Raw genomic sequence first — 26,252 nt, forward strand, 5'->3', positions numbered from 1 at the left:
ACCATTATAAAACAACTCATTAATGTACTTCATGTATTTCCACGTAATCTGGGCTGCATGTGAGTTTTGGCATGTCTCTGCTGTAAAAGAGGTTTCAAAAAGGGTCATAATTGTATTTTTTTAATCAATAGAGGATTAGTAATGTTATTTATAAATGGATATGACAGGCTTTGGGGAAAACTGCCAACCAGAGTAAACTCCATGCCAAGAGGATACAGCTGCAGCCGTATAAAGGCATGGAGTCACTGCCCTGCGCCCTGCTCCGAGTGTGTACAACGGAAACTTTAGCCTTAGTTTAAACTGAGAGAGAGAAAGAGAGCGAGAGAGAGAGAGAGAGAGAGACAGTGCTCCCACTAACTTAAAGTAATACCTATGCCACTATAACATTAAACCTTCTGTTTAGACACAAAGGCTAAATTTTGACTGCTGTCATCTTTTTAATGGTACAAATTACTACTCCCCTGTGGTTCAGAAATAAACTCTTACATAAAAACTCACCTGTTGCCTAAAAAGTTCTTGTCTATACCTTTAATGACAATATAACATATCAATATATTGATGTTATCTACAGCATGCAGATACCTTTGTTTCCAAACCAGTAAGCACTACGTCAACCTGTACACTGTAATCACATAGACAAGGGCATCAGTCTTGCTTTGTGTGTGTGTATGTGTGTGTTGCCTACAACTCTTACTTTTTAATCCTCTTTAAATCTGTATTTATTTTGCACCAATCCATTCCATTTCCATTTTCCAAGAAATAGTTTGGCCAAAATCAAGAAAATGAGGTTTACCCCAAAAGTCAGCCAAGCCGTATCTGGTGTCCAAAGTTCCCTCCCTTAGTTTTGTACTGGAGCCACAATTAAGGGAGTTTAGCAAAACTATCACACGCTGATCAACATGAAAACACATCTTTCGTGTTTTCATAAATCAGCAAAACAAATCCATATTAAGAGATAAATATACAAATCATGAATCCGAACTATAATCATCCAAATCCCCTATAATGTACTGTACCCTGCTAATACCACTAAGTGCTGTGTAAGAAAGTGATTCCAGTGATTCAAAATGGCTGCCATGACCGTTTATAACTCTGAGTTGACTTTACCTTTCAAGTGAATGAGTGATAATTTAGGGATGCAGTTCGCATGATGTTAAACTGGTAGCTATAAGTTTCCCTTACTTGTTATCTTGTTAACTTTAGCCTTGAGCTCCAGTACTAAACAAAAGAACCAGACTTCAGACATTAATGTCATAAACTAATGGCTTGGAGTAAGTAGTAAATTGCATGCATTTAATTTTTGGCCAAACTCTTCATTTAAGTGCAATCAAATCACGTTTAGGAAAATTAGTTGATGTAGGACTTTGATAAAAGCCTGTGGGAGCTCTTTTCACATAAACACAGCACCCTAATGGTAATATTAATATCATTTAGCATCATGAAAAAAATCATTACTTAATCTAGCCTCATTATTGCAAAGAAGTGCATGATAGGAGGTTCCCACAAGCTTTCAAAGACTTCAGGCTGAGGTAGTCATTTGTCCCAACTGCTAAATTTTTAATAAACATTTCTCTTTCACTTTTTACTGTAAGATAGACTGTATATGACTATTCTTCTATTTGTCACACTTCAACCAAATAACTACTGTCCTGAAGTAATTCTGTCCTGAAGTAAACCATTTCATTGGTTTAAAAAATTTCGCAAAACGTGTTGGTGTTTAGTCAAATTCAAAAGGAAGAAAATATGAATTTATTTCAAATTCGCATACGACTGTGCATTGTTTAATATTTGATAGTCTTTCGAATAAGAAAATGCTTGCAGAAACCATACTACTGAGTACAGTAGTAGTCAGTACTTCTCATATAACCTCATGCTCATATGAATTATGTTGTTCATATGCTTGTTTTCACATGCAATTGGATTTTGCCTTGCTGGAGCAATAGGGAGTTTACAGTGGCAGCACATATTGACCTGAAAGTGTATGATTACAATAGAGTACAGCTTGAGGTGAAACATTTTATCAATATCATATTTTTCTTTTATTATTATTATGATCATTGCTGGACTGATTAACAGGTCAAATATTGCATAACACAGCTTTCTCATAAAACTAGCTATTCTATCTTAATCTTGTTTGCTGTCCTTCCATCAAAAGCCTTGAGCAACAATAGATTATGCTGCTAATTCTGTAAAATGCACCCAATGTCACCTTTGTTATGTCTGCAGTGTATTTGGCGCCAAAAAAATTTTTTTTTTTTTCCTTTTTGGGCACCCCAATGCCATGTTACTTTACAGTCTAGAAATGAAGACCTTGACAAATTCCAATGATAATAAGGTGCAATAAGGGGTGAAAAACAGCCTTGATGTGCAATGATGCCTTAGACAATCTTTTCTATGGTATTACAATGATGCTGAGACTTTTAAGAGAGAAAGAATGGTGAACGAGAAAGACAAACAGACGAAAGTTTACTGACGACAGTCCAGAAAAAAGGGCAGGCTAGTCAGAAGGAAATGTTTCAGCACCAGAGTCTCTTCCCATGGCAAACATAGAGGCTGGACTTGTAGCCTGCTAGCTTTTAAGTAACATCATTCTTTGGCAATGTGTAACCAGATCAAAGCGCATGTGTGTGTTAAACTGAGGGGGTGGTCAAGAGCTCATGGTCTGGCAAACAAACGGCCTGACATGCACTCAGTCACACACTGATCACAGCCACAACTGCCCACACACACACATCAAAAGTTTCTTGTCTCACCGCACATCCCCTCACTCGCTATTTCCATCCTGAAATTTCAAAACATGGCACCAGCCTACAGATACACCAGTCTTGAGGATCACAGGGATACAAAGGTACACACTCTCTTTCTCTCTTTCTCCTCTACTGAAACCTCAATTAATCATGTTGACTTCAAACCACTCTCAGACGGGAAAAAAAAAAAAAAACATGGCATGGAAACCTTACACATTACACCACCCCACTAAACTTAGTCTCTTTGTCTCTTTTTAAATTTGTGAAAATCCAGTGACAAAACCTTTCCCCTGACATACAACCGCCTTACAAACCCCAAATCTTTTCCTCCAATTTAATCAAAAAACCAAACTAAATTAGTCTCAGATCAGCTGTGAATAGCAAATCCATTACAACTGCATACAAACGCTAATGAGCAAGAATGGTGTGGTTGGATTTTTAAGCAATTGCATGTATGAAGTAGATGAGAGAGGTCAGAGGAGAATTGTCAGACTGGATTGAGCTGACAGGAAAGTTACAGTAACTCAAATAACCATCTTTATGCCCGTGTTGAGCAGAAAAGCATCTCAGAATGCACAACACGTCAAACCTTGAGGTGGACAGGCAAAAACAGCAGAAGATCACATCAGGTTCCACTCTTGTCAGCCAAGAACAAGAATCTGAGGCTACATTGGGCACAAACTGACTCAAACTGGACAGGTCAAGATGAGAAAAAGACCCTGGGACATTTTTTTCATTGTTTTTTATTTTTAATAAATTGTTTCTATTTCTAACACAGACTCACCCAAACAGGACAGCTGAAGACTGGAAAAAGACCAGGTGACATGTTTCCATTGTTTTTTTTTTTTATAAATTGTTTCTATTTCTAACAAGATGACCATGTCATGGGTATTTTAAAATGAACTTCAAATAGTTGGTAAGTGGTGGAGGGTTAAAAGCCTCCATTGTTTTTGCAAGCACAGTGGTGGAGTGTGTCTCTAAAGCGTAGGTGTTCGCCTGACTACAGCTCATGAAACGTGTCTTTATCCTCCACGCCCAAGTTCAGACAATAACTAGCCATTCTTCTCCCACTGAACTGGGCACAGGATACCAAACTGGATGGTTGTTGACCCTGGAAAAGTGCTGAGACACTAAAATCCTGTGCCGACTGGGCATGCCAGCAGTGCTTAGTGGTTTGGACGCCCGGTTTGGGCACAAGGAAGTGGGTGGCTCCAAGCAACCCATGCATTCCCCTATTCCCATTTCGGATAACACTTGGTCCACAGTTATCTGGTTACAGAAAGGAGGAATGTTCTGAATCCTTAGAGGATCAGCAGGTGGCTGGAGAAACAGCTCTACTGTCTGAAGTGGTAGTCATGTGCTATTGACTTTCAATGATGTGGCATTTTTACAATGTGGACGGAAATATAGAGATTGTGAATCATAAAAATACATACATGTATATAAGTATGTGGGACACTATGGAATGTATATCCTGTAAAGATGAAAAGATTCTTTAAAAGAAAGAGGAAGGACCAACAACTAAAAGGATGTATAAGAATCATAAAATGAGTCAACCCCCTCTAGACAACATGCCACTCTACCACAAGTATGTAAAAATATCACTCTTTACCCACACAGCACAACACAGTCATAATCAGACATTCCACAGACCTAACACAAAACATATGTATCCAAATTTATGAGATCTGATGGCCCAAAAGAAACCAGTCATTATCCGTCACTGACAGAGCGCGAATGGGAATTTAATGTGTATTAGGTTTGCTTATGTCAACAACACCACTAGTCAGCTAGTGTTATATCAGTAAATATTATCATGTGAATGTGACATGAACAAACTCAGAAATCTTGACAGTTTAACTCATGTCACCTGGTCAGCTAGTAAATATTAAGACCATTTATGAATGTGATGTAAAAATATTCTCAGAAATCCTGTCCTGTTAGATAGTCAGCTAGTGTTAGTAGTAAATATTATGTACATTTGTAAATGGGACATTAAAAATCTCTCAGGAATCCTGTACGCTAGATTATGTACCATGAAGATTTATTAATGTGATGCAAAAATCTCCTGAGTCAGATTACCACATTTTAGCTAGTGTTCATAGTAAATATTATGAATATTTATGAATGTGAAGTAAAAATCTTCTCAGAAATCTTGCCAGGTTAACTTGCGTTAGCTAGTCAGTTAGTGTTAGTAGTAAATATTATGAACATTTATTAATGTGACGTAAAAATCCTCTGAGAAATTCTGTCAGATTACCACATTTTAGATAGTCAGCTAGTGTTCATAGTAAATATTATGAATAGTTATGAATGTGATGTAAAAATCTTCTCAGAAATCTTGTCAGGTTAACTTGCGTTAGCTAGTCAATTAGTGTTAATAGTAAATATTATGAACATTTATTAATGTGAAGTAAAAATGTCAAATTGGCCTGTATTTGCATTAAAGACTAATATCTAAAAGCTGTTATTACATGAAGGACATTTGGAATATGAACAAACCAGAGCTTGTGGTAAAAAACAATCCACAGACATTCCCTGTCACCTTGCTTTTGTCTGCTAGTCAACTCAGCAAACTTGACATGTCATATCACTGATCCAAAAACATTAATAAAATCCACCAGAAGCTCAGTCAACCAACCACAAATATGTCAAGTACAAACCCAGCAACCAGACATCTTGTATCAGCAAAATGCTGTTGAAACGCAACAGAAAAACACTCAGTGAAGGTCAGCCAGAAGCCACAAAAATGTTGAGCTCTAAAAACCAACTTTGGATTACTTATGAGCAGAATGTGTCCCGAAATGTGTGGATGGCCAAGCAGCAAAATATGTCCTAACTAGACTCCTAGAATCAGCAATATGACAAACCCAAATACAACAAAAAAATAAATGGTCAGAGTAAGCAAAGCAAGGAGAAACACATGATGCTTTTGTCGCTGGACAGAAGACTTGCTGAGCTTACAAAATGGTTTCTCGGGTAGAACCCTCAATATATAAACAGTTCTCTTTATATATTGTAAGTAGTCGGTTTAAGCATTAGAATAAATTTATGATTACGCCTGCACATTCTGAGTCACAGTTTTGGGTCAAAGTATAATAGTCAACTTTGCCGTTGGCGGCAAAGTTAGCCCTAGATGAAAAGAACTTCTGTTCCATTTGGGTACACACCACAGGTGGTACTCGCTCTAAGGGAGAAACTCTGACACAGATATTCAGCTGAGGAGTAAAGGAAAGAAACATTCAGCATATGGTCTTTCATCTCATTTTGTCGCAGTCAACTTCATTATCTCTACCAACACCTGCTCAAATAGGGACACAAGAGATATTCAGAGCTCAGGGAGATACATTCAAGCTTCCCACAAAGCGTCAAAAGTCATAAAGAGTTTTAAATTTAAATTTCACAACTCAGTGAGTACCTGGTTAATTTGTGGACTTTAAATTCAGTTTTTGCAACATAAGTCAAAGCTTGATATGATCTTGAGAGTATTTCACCATTTGTCAAGCTTTATAAGTTTGAACTCGAGTCCAGGAAGCTAGATTCACAAGTACCAGAAGCTCCAGTTTTGAAAAAGAAGAAAAAGCTTTTATAAAGCCTTTTCACATATGTAACAGCACAGTGAAATTCTTTTCTTCACATTTCTCAGCTTGTTAGGGAATCAGCCATGATACGGCACCCCTGGAGCAGAGAGGGTTAAGGGCCTTGCTCAAGGGCCCAACAGTGGCAGCTTGGTGGTGGTTGAACCCCCGACCTGCTGATCAGTAACCCAGAGCCTCAAGCTGATTAAAACAAAAACATGAGATCCTATCTTGGCGATTAGTTTTGTTATTCATCGTTGCTTCAAAGACAAGTAGGTTCAACAACCAGAAAAAAACAAAAACAGACTCATTTACTTTCGCAAAACAAATGCTTTCATTAAGTATGTAGCAATGCTTAACGGTAATGTGCTTCACGGTGGTAAGACGTACCTTGAAGCTGTAAACATAGCGTGCAGGAATGACAGACGAACTTTTAAGCATCAGTAACAAGAAGGCATGTAAAAACATTAACAAAACTGAGCAAAATAAAGTCCAGTGCAAAGATGTAGTTTAGACTATGCGCAGTTAAACATATCGAAAGATAATAAAGTCATACTGAAATAATATATTTTACTTGATGAGAGGATGTATCACCACATCTGATAGCTGAAACATTCCCCAATGATACATGAACATAAACAACATCAAATTATTTCAGATGGGGACAGGGTTAAGTGTCATAAGGTCAACAACAGAGAAGAATATTACATCAGCCTGCTGAATAGTGAATAATCATTAATCAATAACGAAGATAAAACATCACAAATGCAATTTATGACAATGTAACATGGATACAGATGCCTATTCCAAATTTATCGAGTCCACAGATGCCATCTTGGCTTTACTCTCTTTCTGTCCAGCTCTGTGCATGTTGCTAAAAGCAGGGTAATTCAGGCACATAAATGTTTTACAGTGGAAAGGCTCTAATCCAATATGAGCAAGTAGCTGGCCAAACGAGCCTGAACCATGAAAGAAACCTTCAGGGGAAAAGCAACAACACTGCAGCCTGGCAAGCACACCATGATATAGACCCAAAATATTACAGAGATGCCTCCAAACATGGCATCTATTCAACAATCGTGCAGCACGCAAAGGATACAAGTCTGCAGGAAAGTGCGCATTGTACTGTCCAGCTGGCACACCGTTCTGCCTAACACACTGATGACCTGTGCTCAGTGATTCAAAAATAATATAATCAAAACCCCTAGGCCTTATTCTTGACCAGCAGGGGTGCTTTTTGTTTTAAATGGAGCAGAACATATTAGGGAGTGGTCCAATAGTGCTGAATCAGCTGTGAGGTAAAATTTCCCTAGTAATATCTAGCAAGAATTACTCCACACAACTCAAATGGCAGCAGCTAGTTATGACTAAAAGCTAGTATTCAGAGTAATAAAGTGCACTGAGCTCCAATAACAAGATCTCATCAGGACTGAAGCGGCAGATCTGAATCCATTTTCCATTTTCTCAAGGCAGACCACAAGCCATATGACAAAACTCTGTATTCTTCCTTCTCCATCCCCTATTAGTGTGTTTATTATGCAAGCTCTGGTGTAGATGTGGAGTAAGAGTTTAACTGTGGAGTTAAAGTTTGGCATGGGAGGTGTGAGGCTTGCTCAGCAACTCCTCTGTAGCTTATCAATGGAGGCTTTGACACTGGATCCACCTTCCTGGTTGGAACCTTGGCTTCCTCTACAATACAGTGGGCTCTTTTCATAGTCCCATATGGGTCTAAAATAGGTTACCTCAACATGGATGCTCTGATAGTGGAACATAAACACACACACACACACACACACACACACACACACACACATACATAGATAAAAACAAATAACTTGCCCAATATGTACAAAAATAGCATACTGCAGTTATACTGTTGGTATAACTGTTGGCAATTGGGATGTGCCTTGGAATAAGTTAAATAAGAAGGTTAAATGTAATAAGAAATTGGTAAACTCATTGAAAAATAAAGAAATATTTCTGTATTGTTACATTTTCATTTTCATATGATTGTATTATTTGCAGATTTTTTAATGGGTCTCACAAATATCACGATTTATTAAAGCATCCACAGAAACCTGGTTACCCACAAGGATTTCTGAAGTTTCTAAAAGTCAAGTTTTTAATTTTTTTTTTAAATTTCTATACATCTACATACTGTATCTAGATTAAAATGTTTTATAATCCATGCATAACATTACATTTTTCACATTACCTTTTGTGAAAAAATATTGTTTGACAAAACAGTATTTATGTATGATAATGGATTAAATTAATAGTTCTTGATAATGGAGTATAAACACAAGAGAACTAAAGCAGTTTTTTTAAGGGACTGTACGCAATTTTTTTAAAACACATTTTATATATGGGCCTCTTCACATGCACATCCAAATCCACACACCCTAATCCACACACACACACACACACACACACACACAAACCTAAAACCTGGGGGACTGGGCTGAACACGTCTACTCCCCTTCAGCTGGTTTCCAAAGCTAACTCCAGTCTACAAGGACTGTCTTAAAATTCTCAAACATAAGAGAATTTTTTTAAAGCATAAGAGCATGTATTAAAACTGCTTATAAAAGTCAATTTGCTCCTGTCAGTAATGCATGCTACATTAAACAAAATTAAATTCACCTCCTTTCCTAGCCATTTATCAAATACTTGCCAATCAGTGTGGCAGTAAGCAAGCAAGGGAGCGCTCTAGTGCATATTAAACACACACTGTTACACAATTTATCATCTCTGACTTCTAAGTCTTTATCAGCAACTGACAGAAAGCAAGTGTGGTAAACTATAGCTGGATATTTGCATTTTTTGTAATTGTGTATCTTGTGTGTATTAATACACATAATTTATCTGGAATAGTGGATAAACACAGTAATGTCTTTGGGCAGTAAATGTGTGCATATGTAACGAAATATACTATTAAATGAGTGGAAGAAAGAGGTATTGATATGTGTGTGTGTGTGTGTGTGTGTGTAAATTCCTACCTGAAGGTCGAAGAATTTGCTGTATCTCCGGTAGATAATGTGGGACGTGGTATCAGAGTAAGTGACATTGATGAGATACACCTGCAGAGGAAACACACACACACACAGCATGTGAACTTTAATTTACTGACACATCCATTACACTCTTCCTGTTATCTTGCACGCACGTATAATATATAATTTTTAAGCAGCTTCCACGTGTTACTGAAACATCATTAAATCACTGCACTATCTAGTTAAGGAGCAGAGAACTGGAGGAACTGTGAGTGTTTCCCATGTTTCATAAACAGGAAGAGACACTTTGTTTTTCTACAACCATCTCCATGTATTTATTTCCCCTAAAGACATGAGTTCACACAGAGATTAACACATACTTGTAGCACTCTATATACATATATGGGGTTCTGATCAAACCTTCCATCAAAGGTGGGCAATATGTAAGGAATAATACATGCGATGTGATTACCACCTCCAAAGTTAATCATTTTATTATATCAGCAAGTCCCAAAGTGTTTTATTGTTTATTTTTCATCATTTATAGTTATATTTAAGGTGTGATTTTCCCACAAAACAAGTTATTTCTTGTTACCACTTACTTTATAACAGCTATAAATAGTCGTTTCCACACCTGACTCTTTTCTCTCTCTTGAAGTTAGTAAGACAATAAAGCAGATTGTTACCAAGTAACCATAATAGTGTCAAACTGAAAATTTACCTTTGATTGACAAAGCACTAACACTATGAAATGCTACATAAACATTATTGTTTATGAAATGTTATTGAAATATCTGACTATCATGCTATCAGTCTCCCCACAATGTGAATGAATCAATGTCCTCCCCTTATTAAGAGGAAGTAATCTGTGGTGGTCAGCATTGCCTTAAACACATTAAAAAAACTGTATGTTAAAACATGCAACATGATGCACCATGTACCATATGACCAAGAATTCACACCAGAAACAACACATATGGAACATATGTAGTAGCGTAATCCGTCAAATTCACACCACTTTCAACTCCATAATCATTACCGGTGCCCATACATAAAGCATCTACGGGAACATTGGGGGCCATTGTACTTAAAAGCAAGACACAAAAAAGTAAAACAGTAAATAAGCAGCATATCTGGATTTATTCTGGTTACACATGTCGGTGTAGTGTAACGCATTACTGTACAAATACTTTGCAAGATGTAAACAGATTTGGTGTGAATTTAAATATTGTTTATTTATTCTATGTCATATGTACTGTCTATAATGTCTATAACATTTCTAATAAAAGCAATTTTTTTTTAAATCAGCTTGTATCTGCATTTCTCCTTAGACTTTCACTGGCTAACTAGAGAATCATGAACTATCTAAAGTGGCATGTAATTACAAATGCAAATAATGCAGCATCAATGCTTCCTATTTCTAAGACTCACTAATAAAATTCATGTATAATGCTGTTGCTGCTTTCATGAGAGGAAGTAATCTGTGGTGGTAAGATGGGGGCCTTTCCCAAACCAGGACCGTTTCCAACAGGGCATTGTTCTCAGAAACTAAATAAGCCTTAAGGCCATGGAGCTTTAGACATCAACAAGGCACCATGACATCATATACTGCCGGGTGTAAAAGAGGGCTGAGACTGCAGAAGAAAACAGTAGAGGCGTTCACGCTTTTCAAAATTCCCCTCTGGAGGGTTTAATTAACTGCTGCATGTTCAGCCCACTTCACTCGGCATGTAATTGAGCTTCTACACAAAGAGCAGGGGCGGTTTCTTTTGATCTTATAATATTGAGAGCAATTCAGAAGCTTTGCCTTATTTAGGACTGTTTAGCAATGACATTAATATTCATTACTTTGAACTAAAAGTGGTATGTTTAGAGTTTAGCCTTCTGTGATATTTAAATGTGATACAAACTATGAAATATTGCTTGAAACGGTGCATTTTGGTGGTATGGCCTTGTTTACTTAAGAGCTGTACACAAGAAGTGGTTAAAACACATGCTGATGCTGTAACACATTTTGTCCACTTTGTTTCAAATCCTCATAATCACAACAGACCTTAATGGAAATATAACTGTTGGGATTTCTGACAGGTTTTCTGGGAGGATTTTTTGTTTCATTCATAAATGATGACAACTGCTAGTTGGCTAGCTAACATGAGCTAATCCAACAGGATTCCTGAGAGGATTCTTAGGTTATATTCATAAATTTTCATAATTGTTATTTCTAACATTAACCAGCAAGCTAATATCAGCTAACATTAGCTGGTAAGCTAACCTGACAGGATTTCTGTGAGGATTTCTGTTATATTTATAATATTCTACATTTGTACTGCTATGTTAGTCAGCTAGCTAACATGAGCTAATCTGACAGGATTTCTGAAAGGATTTTAGCTTTTATTCATAGATGTTCAAAATTTTACTTCTAACATTAACCAGCCAGCTAATACGAGCTAATCTGACAGAATTCCTGAGAGGAGTTTAGGTTTTATTCATAAATGTTCATAATTTTACTACTAACGTTAGCTAACCTGACAGAATTTCTTTGAGGATTTTTAGGTTATATTCATAAATGTGCATAATTTCCACTGTTAACACTAGCTGGCTAGCCAACATGAGATAACTTGACAAGAATTCTGAGAGAATTGTAATGTTATCATACATAAATGGTTCTGATTTTCATTGCAAATGCTAGCTGGCAAAGAATATGAGCAAACTTTTGATTGTCTCAGGATTTTTGATAGTTGCTTTAGTAGTTTTTTAACTTTTATAGTTACTTTGTCATATATATAGTTATAATTTTCACTGCTATCACTAGGGCATGTATTAGCCCATATGGGCTAATCTTACAGAATTTCTGAGTGGAAATTCAAGTCATATTTATCACATGACTAGAGCAGCAGAGAAAACAGCATTTAGACCCATTACTGACAAACTACAAACTGAGAATCTTCAGAAGTCTCAGATGGATTTTTCCATATGTTTTAAAGCACATTATCTTAGATTTCTATTTATAAGGTGCAGCTAGACCATACTTGTGTAATTGTGCTATTTCAGTGCAAGTTAATTATATATATAACTTGTATTATATATAGTATATGCACACACACACACACACACACACACACACACATATATATATATATATATATATATATATATATATATATATACACACAATAATAATATATTAATAATTCAATAATAATAATAAAATAATAATAATAATTCAATCAACTCATACTAAGAAGCAGGATGATATATCCCGTAGCCGTATCACAAAGGCCCTGAAATCTTATAAGTTATGGGCGGCTTTTACTTAGTGTTGGAGAAATCAGCATATGAATGGTTGAAGAGTAGGAAAGAGATGTGAAGTTGGTGCAAAAATTGTGTCACGAGAAAGTTGGGAATTTACTGGAAGTTAGCCAAGAGGGAAGTGAAGTTTCATGAGTAGTCACAGGCAAAGACTGCTAAAAACCATTCAGGTGCTTAATCAAGCACCAGCAATTAATTGTGCAGGAGAGTTAAAGTGCGTATTTATATTTCATACAATGTTGTATTTTGTGGTTAAAAAAAAACAGCTGATCAACCTTGGAAATACGCTAAATGAGTGTCCAAAATGACTGCATCAGGAGGCCAAAACTACGCCGCACATGGGAAGCAGGTGCATCAGTAAAGGACTGTCAGTGTCTACATTCAGGAGCTGCCATGTACCTGACATTGCTGTTAAATTAGCAAACATGATGCAAGAGACACAGATGGAGCAGAAACAAAGACAAGTAGAGTGTGTATCTTTGTGTGTGTGTGTGAGAGAGAGAGAGAGAGAGAGAGAGAGAGAAATGGTGATTTGACAGGCGAGTGTGTAAGTACTGTTTTTTCTGGAAGGGCACCAGCAGTTTTTCCAGCATTGGCAAGCTGCTAAAAGCCTCCACAGCTACTATTATTCTCTGTGGTCAACACACATAGAGAAGCAATGATCAGTGTGTTTTCTTCAGTGACATACACACCACAGATGAATAACTAACACGTTTATGCATCTTTGAATGTCACAAGGGCTCTGTTTGCCTACTAATGCAATCACTGGAGAAGATCTATGGACTAAATTATGGAATAATTATATAGACTTAAGGCTGTGTTTATTACAGTCTCTTTCCCAGGTAGCACACACACAAATACGTACACAATTATGCTTCAACAACATCATTGTTGATCATTGCTAATGCATATTCTGCTTTTTATAGCTTTAGAAAGATTCTCACTGTAGCCAGTCATGTGTTCCCCAGCTAAATAGTCCCTCCAAAAAAGTAGGTTATGTCACTATGTGTGCTATCTGGGATGAGTCCATTTATGGATGTATTCAAGTAGGAAAAAGGAAGTGTGTGTTTTCATAGATTTTGTAGGCTAGTTAGTACTCTTGCACTAACCTGATAGGATTTTTTTAGAGGATTTTTAAGTAATGTACATAATCTTTACTACTAATGCTAGCTTGCTAGCTAATCTGAACTAACCTGACAGGATTTCTGAGAGAATTTTCAAGTTGTAGTCATAAATATTCATGATGTCCACTGTTAACACTGGCTGGCTAGCTAATCTGAAATAACCTGACAGGATTCCAGAGAAAATTCTTATAGGTATATTCATAGTCCCTGACCTAGTGAACTTGCATGAGGATAAGAGACTATAAAACAGTTTTGTAAGTCACTCTGGAAAAGGGCATCTACTACATGTATCTGCTGTATGTATATGCATATGTATGTGTAATGCTGTATGTAATCTAAGTGTCTAATTTCTACTGCTAATGCTAGCTGGCTAGTTAACATGAACTAACCTGACAGGATTTTTGAAAGACTATTCATGTTATGTCCAAGGTGCCACTCTTAACACTAGCTGGCTAGCTAATATGACAGAATTTTTAAGTAGTAAGAGTATCTTCAAGTTATATCTCTAAATGATTCGAATTTTCACTTCTAATGTTGGCTGGCTAGCAACATGAACTAATCTGCCAGCATTTCTGAGAGAATTTTAAGTCATGGTCCTAAATGATTCTAATCTTCACTGCTAGTGTTGACTGAGTAACTAACATGGAAGAATCTGACAGGATTTCTGAGAAGATTTTACAGTCATATTCATAAATACCCACCATTCCGTACCATTCAAACACCGGTCAACGTTAGTAGGGCAATTCCATATAACTGTCAATCTTAGCACCGAAATACAAAACTGTTTTTATAGTACCAGTTAGGTGTATATTTGCCTTTGATCATTCTTTATATATTCTTATTTTTATTTCAGTCGCTTCATACAGCCTTGAACCATAAAGTCTTGCAATTTCAACACTATTTTCCTCAGTGATGCACAAAACAAATAGTTTTCAAGTTTCCTTCATTGTTATGCATGTCTGTTAAAGGCTTTAAAACTCAGTGTTTGTTGAAAATGTGTTGTCTCCCTGAAATACTCACATCCATAACACTGATAAATTGCTAAACATATTTAAAATAAAAATGAATATATTACTTTTGAATATTGGTCTGTCTTGTCCCTGTAAAGTCCAGATATGTGTGTCGCACTATGTCATTCTGATATTAAGCTTGTACGGGCAGTGAGGCAATTTGCAGGTCAACATGAGTTCATATGTCACATCTATAACACTGGTATATCCCAGTACAGCTGATATCACTTAGATCAGTGAAACTAGGACATAGCAGCGCTGAGAGAGAGAGAGAGAGAGAGAGAGATAGAGAGTGAGGGATTTAGATGTGTTGCTGTAGATAGCTACTCTTTTGATGGGTTGTAGCGCATGTTGTGTCCACTCTAAATCTGACACTAGGAAAAGGCCTTCACTATGCTGTTGGTAATCTTACATACCATTCATGCCACTCTGCCATGTGTGTGTGTGTGTATGTGTGTGTGCGTGTGTGTACAGCTATCTAAATAGATACCAGCTTATCACACACTGCAGCAGGCCTCTAGCCAACAACAGGAGATGTTCCCCCACCTCCCCAAACCTCAATGAGTGTGTATGTGGGTGTGATTGAGAGAGAGACAGAGAGAAACAGTTTTTGAGAAAGCATAGCATCACTCTACTTTTACAAATTGCAGCACAGAATACTGCATGCACATAAAAAAAAACAAGAAATGACAAACTTGTGGGTGTGTGGGTATGTGACCACACACTTTAAATAAAGCTCCTCGACCTGACTGGCATGCAGGCTAGCTCATGCAGCCCTTCCCTCCCCGACTATAACACTTAATTGCATAGTGGAAAGCAACCTTGATCTGTGGGCGGGTATGCATGTGTATAAAAGTTCGACTCGGCGGACCTTTCTCTCCGCTCATTTGCTGACAGGTCCATCCTCATAGCAGCCTAGAGGGGAAAAACAGCAATAGCTTCAATGCTGAAAATATCAGACACAACCCAACTGGCGCTCAGAGCACAGCAGAAATAGAATGGTGCTCAGAGACAAGCTAAAATCTGATGCTGGGTGGACGCGTACGATTCACTTTACAGTTTCTCGCCCAGATCATTTAAAGCTGCAGTAGGAACAAGTGGCAGGTTTTCAAAAGTACAGCACCCAAACTCTTCTTCACCTGTAGTAAGAAGTATAAAGGAAGTGAATGAGGAAATGCTATACCTTTAAAGGAACAGTCATAAAATTTTGTGTTGAAAAACCTCCATTGACAAGCCTTTGCACTTAATCCACCCCTACCTACTGCATTTGCTAAACCTTGCTTATATGTATTGCAATTTAAAGAAAGAGTTGAACAGTTTGACTTCAGCTAGAGATGAAGCTAATTTCTAGGCTGGAAAAAGTGTAATCAGGCGCCAGGGTTGTCAGTGTTTCTACATCACTCATAAATCGCAGATTTTCAAAGTTGTAGTTGGTTAGCTGTTGGTGCTCTGGCTGTCTCTGAAATGGTCTGTAGTAGACTGTAAGTTCCTGCCCCCAAGTCAACGTAAAATATATTTGGTAAATTTTCAAGAAGTAAAAAAAAAATATGTGTTGTCATGAGCAATCATTGCTGTCAATTACATGTCACTTAAATAACCAGAACCCAACATACATGCCACACACATACATGCATTTAAACGTTGAAAGGGTCATCTAGACAACCCTGTCCTATGGATTTGACTACACTTAACAATTAGCATCGTCTTTTTTCAGACACCAGGCCATAAATAATTAGCTGTCATATCATGGTCTGAGTCACAGATCACACACACTCATGTAATACTACACACACACTAAACTCTTCCAGCAAAAGAAGAACTAACTTATGACACTTGCTGCTTCTTGATGTCCTTGAAACGATCTAGGCCAAGTTTCCCAAAAGCATCACATTGAACACTCTCTCTCAGTTAAGATGATCTTAACTTTGCGATGCGTTTGGGAAACTCATCCCTAAATAAATATCTTCTCACTTGATTTTTTATTCATATTGTATTTTTACTAGTAATAACTCTTAAATTAAACAGTAGATCTCAATACAAAATCAAGCTATTCATTCCTAGGGCTTAGTATTGAACTTGAGTCCAAAATACGTAAAAAAAATTTAAAAAAATTTAAAAAACCAGTGTTGATGCTTGCTAATTTGAAAAACTCTATGTAATAATATCCAGGCTGTTTATTTGAAGCCGAGAATGACTCTTGGTTATATAACCATATAAAAACAGGGCCAACGAATCTGTGACTCCCAACAAATCTCTCTTTAATGAGGCATGCAAAGACATGAGAGACAAGCACACAATCATGATATAGCCAAAGAGATCCAAAGTCCAACTATGGTCCAACTATGATAACAAAGCCTTAATCTGAGAACCGGCAAGTCTGGCCATAAATCAAAAAGAATGAAAAGTATGATAACATAGTAAAGTTCTTAATCTCTTGAAAAAGGCAAGTGAGAGCAACTCAGTGAAATCCTTTTTTTTAAGGCAATTTTGTAACACTTGAGTTTGATATGACTCAAGAATCCTTCCTTTCCATCATTTGAGACCGAGATTATCCTCTGGGGGTTCTACCAATTACAACAACTGTGTATGAATGAAAAATGTTTTACCTCCATAATTTCTCATATTTAATTCTTACTCCTGTGTCTTGATTATTGTATGGAAATTCTGGCAAATTTTAAAATTTTAAAAGCTATCATTCTCTTTACTCAGTGTCCTCTGATTCACCATACAGGAAAATTCTGTAGAAAACCAACACAGTATCACGAAAGGACTTTGATACACCGATCATTAAGGGAGATCTCAGTCGTTACTGTTTGCAGTTTGCAATGGTAAATACACAAAACTGCAAATACCTCCAAACCCACACATGCTACACAGCTGTGAAAAGTTCTGTTAACATTAGGACTACTGGTGGTTGTAGCCATCGTAGCTCTTCTTATGCTTCACTTGTCCTGTGAACTCTTTGTGTGATTGAGTGATCAAGGCAGATATTTAACTATATTGTTTAAAGTGTAGATTTAATCTGTCCAGGAAACAAACGAACCAAAATCAAAAGAACTCTTTCTGAATTCTCAGAAGCTTGTTGGGTTCAAGAATAAAATTCCCTTCAAATGTTTCCAACAATAATAAATATCAATGTTTTTACACAGTAACAACCAAATGAGCTTGTGAAAATTTCCACAAAGGAAGAAAAATATGTGTCAAAACAAATGTCACATGTTCTGACAGAAATTACAACAATGGCAGATATTAGAGATTCTACAGATCACAATAGAAAACATTTGGGAAAGAAGCGTATTTGAAATTGTACACGCTCTCAAAACTCCTAGAAAGAACTTCCAATTACCAGCAGTTGCAGGAGACAGAAGTCTCATTCATGCAAAGCTTTTCTGGAACACATCAGCAGGAAATATGGGCAAATATGGAGGGTGCTGTATAAATCACTGGATTCAACACTGATATTCGACTGTATATCTATCCCTAGAACATAAATTCAATGTTATAGTATTATAAAACATAATGATAGACTGATGTTCAGCTCAGATTTTCTGACTAGTTTTTCAGACAGATTTTCAGACTTTCAAACTGGCACAAAAGCTTCCTCAGATTGACCAAATTTCAAATCCTAAAGTAATCTGAGCTACGCATTACACACAAATCTACACACACCTCTGTTCAGAGAAAATAAGAAATAAGAAACTTACTGTACAGTCAGCAGACCTCTGTCCTTCAGATTTGTCTCGTGCAATGAGTGGAGAAGCACTTTAGCAGGTTTGGTGTGGCTGGAAAGCAGCAGGCCTCACCACTAAAAGCTCTGAACCCCGCCTAAAGACATCTATTTAAAGGCTCATATAAAAAAAACTCTACCCATCTTCCACGTTTTCAACTCGAACATTTCACCGCCCACAAAACCTTTATTATGGGATAATAATATAGGAGAATATCGGAGATCAATCATGCAAAGACAAGAGAAAGTCTTCCAACATATGGGTATAAAATCAATCGCAGAACCGCTGATGTTTCCGAGAATCAAATGCGTTCTAAATATATATACTCTGGCTTGGAAGAATATCTGATGGAATATACATAATGTGCTTTTGGTTTCTCTGTGTGTTTTTTCCTTGAATTTAAACCACACTACACATAGAGCTGATGTTCTTCTCTGGTATCTGTCACATAAGCATGTGCTGATAATCAGTTAGACAACATATTGCAATATTTAACCAATGTTTATCCAATTGTCATTTCGAGCACATCAGTGATGTCGGCTGAGGTTCCTTTTCAGTTAAAATACTGCCAAATTAGACAAGTACTGACACACATGCATTCATCTTCAATAACTGTATTATCCTGGTCAGGGTCACCGTGGATCCGGAGCCTATCTCAGGAACACTGGGAGCAAGGCAGGAATACACCAATGGATGGGATGCCAGTTCATCACAGGGCACCAAGCAAACACATATGCCTCTACTGGCAGGTTTTCGGGAACTGGAAGGAAACTGGGGAACCCAGAGGAAACCCAGGTTCCACCATAACCGGATAGGAAACCCTTATCTTGGGAACACAAGCCCCAAAAAGGGATAAACCCTTGGATGGGATGCCAATTCATCACAGGGCACCAAGCTCATGCACATTCATACCTCCAGGCAATTTAGAGTAGCTAATTCACCTACTGGCATGTATTTGGAAGGTGGGAAGAAACTGGTGAACCTGGAGGAAACCCACATAGACAGGGGGAGAAAGTAACCTGCGCTCAGGATTGAAACAGGATCCCTGGTTTTGCGAGTTGGCAATGCTACCTGTTACACCACTGACAACTGTTCATTTTATTAAGTAATAGATCATGATAATAAACCAGGTTAAAAGGTTAGGCATTATGGTGATATAAACACTTGGAAAAAAGATTCCATCTAGCACCCTAAAGGATTCTTTGCTTTGTCCTATTAGAGGAACTCCTAAAGTTTCATTGTAGTACCATCCAAAAAGGGTTTCTCTTTCAAAAAAAAGTCCCAAAAAAGCTAAAACCACTAACCATCCAAATAACCCATTAGGAACCCTTTTCCTAAATGTTTAATGGGATGCCTTGTGCAGTTGCTTGATGTGTGAACGAAACAAACAACTTGATGTGTGATTTAGACAGCAGAGTGTCGTACTGTTCTTGTAAAATGTGTCTTCACTGTTAGCTTTCAGCAGCTCGGGCTGTTGCTAATGACATCCTGGGAAGGGGCCTTTGCAGGAAGTCATTATCTTACTAATCATTAATTTGGTGGTATCTAGATTAAAGAAGTAACAAAGATTAAAGAGAGTTAACTCAATCCCTGTGCTGAACACAGCAGCAAAAAGTCAGAGAATGATGTCACGTTTATGGAATGGTCTTTTAACTTTTGTGGGAAGAGTGTGGCCAGAAGACCCTTTGTCTTATCATTGCACAAACGTCTCCACACACACAGCCTCTGCCCTTTTTTGTGGTCATTTCCACTTTATAAATGACCTCTGCTTGGCCCCCTTTACCTCATTCACAGAGACTGACAAACACCACACACTCCTAGCACAGGAAGTAGCACACTGCATTTCCTGAAGAGATGTAAAAGTGTTGATTCAGCATACGCTTCCTCTTTCCAACCTTTTAGGATCAGAATTAAACAGCTATTCCTGATTGTCTAATCCAGTAGCATCTGCTTCTGCTGACTGTATGAAAATGAAACATCTCCACTGGGATTTTTACCTTTGACTTCACAAGTACAAAACAACCACTCAAACATATAAGGGCTTCCCAAAGTCATTCAAAGCATTCTACAGAACCACTAGGCCAGGATATTGACATTCCTGCCACACCTACAACCATGTCCACAACCACGGCCTCACAACACCCAGCTACCTGACTAAGTCCAGTCTGGCTCTGACCCCTATGGTAACCCACACTCAACACTTCAGTCTGTCCCTCTTTGTTTTCCACTTTAAATATCTGTATTTATACCTACTGAATTCTTGAATCTGATTGGTCAATAGGTGTTGACTATTTTTTTTTTTTGCAAGAATATGATGCAGTGTTGGCTGCATAGCAAACTACAGGCATGTATTAATCTGCTCGTTCTAATACGTTATTGTTGCTATAGTAACAACTCATTAACAGTGGCAAAAGCTTGCATAATTTAAGCCTAACAATAACCAATTTTTAAACATGTTGGTATTTAACAAGGAAAAACACATAAACATTGCTCTAGTGATGCTTTCTCTAATGAAATGTTTATTTAACAATTATGAAAGAAGACTCAAAGGTAGGTAAACTATTTCCTGACACGAGGAAGTCTTCAGGATACTTTGCTGTCTTATTAGAAGCTGGTGAGGGCACGGCTGTTTGTACCTGTTATATTGTAAGTGATAACCAGAACTACATTCCACAACAAGCAAAAATACCTATAAATGGATAAAAAAAAGTGGGGAACGTTTGGCAAATTGCTTTGATATAAAAGCAATAAAACGCTTTGTTGTGTGTAACTACTGGAAAATTATCATCCCTGGGTTGGTAAACACCCTTTGCATTACACCACCCTGTTGGTCATTTTCTAATAACTGTTTTGTTCCTGACATAGTGTCCTGTTCTTGTGTACCCACATGGTTTCTGATTGGTTCCACCTGACCCTCATTTCCCACCGTGTAATTTAAACCCTTTGTTTCTCCGCCAAGTCTTCTCAAAATCTTGCACTGTAAAACGGAGTATTCACTTTTCCTACACTCTTAGGCTGTTTTGCCACCTAGTTTGTCTTCCTAAAGTCTGTAGTAGAGATTGACTTTTTGTGACATTTTTCATTCGTTTCGGTTGGTTTCACATTGCACCGTTTTTCAAGCACAGCAAATTGTTTGCATGTGTGGCTCGGGTGGTGCTTTGATGGACACATCTTATGGGTTCTCAGAAAGGGTTGTTTTCCCTATGCAGGTCATGCAGGTGCATTTTTATTGGTGAAAAGACACAAGATTATAGTTGTTAACTACCATTTAATAATGTGCAAATATTCCTAATGGTTCTAATTGCACTTAGGGGGCTGTTGTAGAGCCTCAATAAAATGAAATTTGTCTTTGTTCAGTTTTAATGATTATTTTCAAAATATTCATTCAAAAGTCAAGGTGCATCTGCATAGAACCAAGAGAAAAAATCTCCAGACTGTAACCTCTACGTTGAGTACATATGGAACCTATTTTGTTTTTCCTAGTTTTCTCTAGTTTATAGTTTTTCTAACTAGACACGATTGTGTTGCCTATGTCTTGTGTTTTTATGAGAACATTTTCACCCTGGTTAACCTTGGTCGTCTGCCTGCTTGCTGACCCTGACTATTGACTGCGACAGTGATTTAAGTAAACTATCCCTGCCTTCAAATGCTGTAATTTGACTGGAAGTTAGTCTTCAACTTCAATTTGTTATAAGGGTCTAAAATCTTAACCTCATCCTGTATAGCACAAAACACACTGAGAATCTCTGTATATCCAGCTGGGCCAAGGACCTTTTCCAGAAACTGGGATTTAATGCCAATATCTGCCATATATTAAGTGTACTGATCCCCAATCATTTCTCCTTCATCATATAAATGTACTCATGAAGCTACAAAAAGCAAAATCTGACCCGAAATCAGCTGTGCAGATTTCAGCACTGCGCTTAAGACCCCATATCTGTGATCTCTGCTGTGGCATGGACTTCCCACGATGCCCACACATGTCACTATACCCACAGATCGTAGCTACTACATGATGTAATCGCACTGTGCTGAATGCAATCCCATCCACCACCCTGCTGTTGACAAGCTGCAAACAACTCAAGCCTACAGAAGGAGTAAGAAAAAAAGGATTAGAGAGAGGGAAATGACAACCAGACCACAAGCAAAAAGGATACAAGAGTTGTTCGTTTGAAATCTGGATAACTCGATCATAAATCTCTAAAAGTAGTTTCAGGGTTGACCTAGGATCTCCTGGACATGTGTTTTCTTTGAATGCAGGATCAGATTCGTTAACAGTTTGGTAGATCTAGAGCTGGTTTTAGTGTGTGGAAAGACTGGGGGAAAAAAAGGAGGGAAACAGCCACACAGGCTTTGAGAAGAAACAGAGCAGAACGACTGGAGAGGATTTAGAGACAATGCCTCACACACATAGATATATACACACACTTCTTGGACATGAAGGTCTCTGGTGAGACTTGGGCTTTGGCACAGACAGTGAGAGAGAGACTTGGAGACAAATGACCTAAGGACCAAATACGCACAAGCAGAAAGTAGGACGGCACAATAAGAGCTAAAATGATAACAACTGCTTTGCTTAATAGTAAAATCAGAATGATTTATCACAATCGTTCAGCCAAATTAGAAAGGAGTTTTGTAGGACTTTTTCAATAAAATTTGCATAAAACAGGCTTTTCTTTCACATTATAGATTGTGATTTCATATCCCTTCACAATAATATGTGACTAAAATCTTAACTGCAAAATATAAGCACCAGTTAGACTGGGGCTAAAACACATACATGAAGCAAAGGAAAGCACGTGATTTAGTCTCAATAAATAAAAAGTTAACCCAGTACTGAAAAACCTACTTTAAAAAAGCTACAGTTACTGCACTTAATTTAAAAAGTGGGAATTGAAGTTATACTAATAGCTTAATATATCTGACAAATACCCAGCTTTAATCAAAGTCAGTGATGCTGTTGATTACATTTATCTCATTAAATAAGTCAAAAGTTGTGAACACGATCCGAACATGATTAATTGAGCAATCCTAGCTATCTCTTTTTTACACCCATGCACGCACACACACACACATGCAGGTCCTGCTTCCCTTCCCTCCAGACAAAATCTCCAAACAATGGATAGCCAGTGACTAAAGCCGTTTAACAGCCACCCTTACCATGCTGCTCACTGCTGGAGCTCAGTGCTTAAAAAGGCCCTCCAGCACACACACACACACACAGAGAGAGAGAGAGAGAGAGAGAGAGTGCAGCCTAAAGCCTGATGGCCTAATAAGTAAAAGGCTGAAGTCGAGACACTATCGTGGCTGACATTTTATGGCCTCTTTTAACAAGGATGTAATACAGCTGCCTCAGAACATCTTCAAATTCAGATCAGGACTGTTTGTCTTTACAAAAAGTGGCACTGAGTGGGGGGAAAAAGTGTATTTAGACACCTGATTCACATCTGTGTGTTCAGTTCAAGCACATACTGTTTTAATGGAGAGAGTGCTATATACTTTTTGGCAGTTTGTCACTGCTGGCTTCCTGTCTGGCATTAGAACTGAGACACTCATACAATATTTCCACTCCTCCTCTCCTGCTCTTTTTAAAGGACTGTACGCATACGGTTTACTAATACTGACCAACCGGGTACATTCAAGGCCAAAATGGTGACCACATCCTTTGTCATGACCTGAGAGCAGTGAAAAAAGGATACACATAGATAGTCACCTATAGATGTAAAGGAAAATGTAGGATTGCTGAAAATGAGGAAATGGTCTAGTTTTTCCTCTAGTCAGAGCACTTCTTTGGGATTAAAAGCTGGGTACAAAGCCCCTTCCTCTCTCAAGCACTATCTCTATTTGTCCCCTCCTCTCACAGGAAAAGCATCTCCAGCTGTTGGACAAACACAGAAAATGAGCTCCTCTTTCTTTCCCTCCCTCACTCTCTTGGTCCATGTGAAGCTAAGGGATGAGTCTCTGTTAGTTTTTCTCACCTTTCTTTTACTCTCCCTGGAGAGAATGGAGGAAGAATTTAGGACAGAAAAAAGGGTTGTCCACTGTTCCATGCAGTGTACCGCTGCTTATTTCTGCTGATCTGGGATCAGTTTGGAGGTTAGGGCTGGGCATTATGATGATGTGAAATCAATATCATGTAAAAGTACATCTATATAACCTTCTCTGAAAGTATCACATGAGTACTTTACCCAATAACCCACTCCATTGTTAGTCACAGTAACTAGGCATTAAAATCAATTATTATTGTTGCATTTTCCCCTTTCTTTCCTGCAACCATTAAAAGCTGGCACTTTGTTAACAAACCTAGAAATGCCCCATTTTGTGAGAAAGTGTGCATATCTGGCCATGAGATTTTACAGGGAAAATGCAGACCAAATGTATATTAATTATTCATGTGTTACAGATATATAGCAGTTTATCATTGTCATAGATTTGATATCATATACACAGTTTTTGCAGAAAATTAATTTTTAATACAGTCGCCTCTGAAAGTATTGGAACGGCAAGGCCAATTCTTTTGTTTTTGCTATACGCTGAAGATATTTGTGTTTGAGATCAAAACATGAAAATGAAACAATAGATCAAAATTTCAGCTGATTTCCTGATCATTTCCTGATATTTACATCTAGATGTGTTACACAGCTTAGAACGTGGCACCTTTTGGAGGGAACTGTATATAAAAATAAAGAATTAAAGATAATAATCTCTCTGCTTTACTAGTGGCATTGGGTTATGAAGTACAAAAGTGTTGATCCTTCAGTTGAAACAGTGCAATAAGGGTGGATTAAAATGTGGTGCTCTTATAGGAATAGTCAAATTCCTTAAAAAATAAATCTCAGTGAGCAGAGCGATTTGTTCCTGTGTGCTTTATATTTACAAGGTAAGGTTGACATTTGCATGAAATTGCTACTAGCAAGTTATGCATGTACTGAAGTTCACGTACTTTTCTGCTGGTCCTCTGATCTACGAGACTAAAAAAAAAAAAAAGCATGCAGCACAAAATTAGTAGTACTCAGATGCACCCCGTGTATTTGAAATTCAATGTCATTTTGCACTTCTTCAACTTTGGATCTGAACTTTTTGAAAAAGGTTTGGGGCTATAATAATGTACATGGGATGCTGGTGTGTTTTAGTAGTTTGTTAGTTTACAGGAGCCTCACAGAACATTTCATCTCATAGAACTTTAGAAACTAACATCTGGATAAAAATGAGTGAGAAAACAACATTTCACATGAGCTCAAGTCAAAGCACACAAGGTATTGACACTTGAGTATGGACCAGTATGAACATGCACAGGCTATTTTGTCTGGGAAACCTACCCTCTAGGTGCACATAGTAGGTGCACAGTGATTACTGTGAGTATGCAATGCAAATGCATTTCCCAAACAAAATGCAGTTTCATATTGCTCCAGTGATTAGTGAGCGAGCTTCCAGTGTAACTTGTCACATTTGCACCTCTTAATACCTGTATTATGCACAATTCAAGCGTGACACAAATGGGCTGTAAGAGTGAAAGCATGCACATTCACTGAGGAGGTGTTTACGATCTCATGTCAGACCCTGAGACACAATCATAACAAACCGATCGCGCGTATGACGTCATTGCTCCGCATCCTCAAGCGGCTGCTTTATCAATAATCAACTGCTTCCGGTTGTCCCATGTTAGTGCGCGTGCATGGACCGCTGGTATACGATAATCGATCGTAAATGGGAATGAATCGCAGCTCCTGACTCTTGACTAATCCAGGAGCTGCCAGGGATAT

General features: G+C 37.8%; 1 protein-coding gene across 9 annotated transcripts in view; it reads right to left on the reverse strand.

The window, feature by feature from the left end:
* Window positions 1-26,252, reverse strand: part of sh3pxd2aa (SH3 and PX domains 2Aa) — a 110,009-nt gene that overhangs the window by 83,093 nt on the left and 664 nt on the right. For 7 of the 9 annotated variants that reach the window (XM_053229917.1, XM_053229913.1, XM_053229914.1 and 4 more), the window contains exon 2: window positions 9,325-9,405. In XM_053229917.1, coding sequence (XP_053085892.1) covers window positions 9,325-9,405 — 81 coding nt within the window. Of the gene's footprint in view, window positions 1-9,324; window positions 9,406-18,465; window positions 25,450-26,252 lie in introns of those variants that run through there. The other 2 variants (XM_053229916.1, XM_053229915.1) reach the window with 2 other exon arrangements.

The sequence above is a fragment of the Pangasianodon hypophthalmus genome, chromosome 26 (genome assembly GCF_027358585.1).
Source record: "Pangasianodon hypophthalmus isolate fPanHyp1 chromosome 26, fPanHyp1.pri, whole genome shotgun sequence".
Taxonomy (NCBI): domain Eukaryota; kingdom Metazoa; phylum Chordata; class Actinopteri; order Siluriformes; family Pangasiidae; genus Pangasianodon; species Pangasianodon hypophthalmus.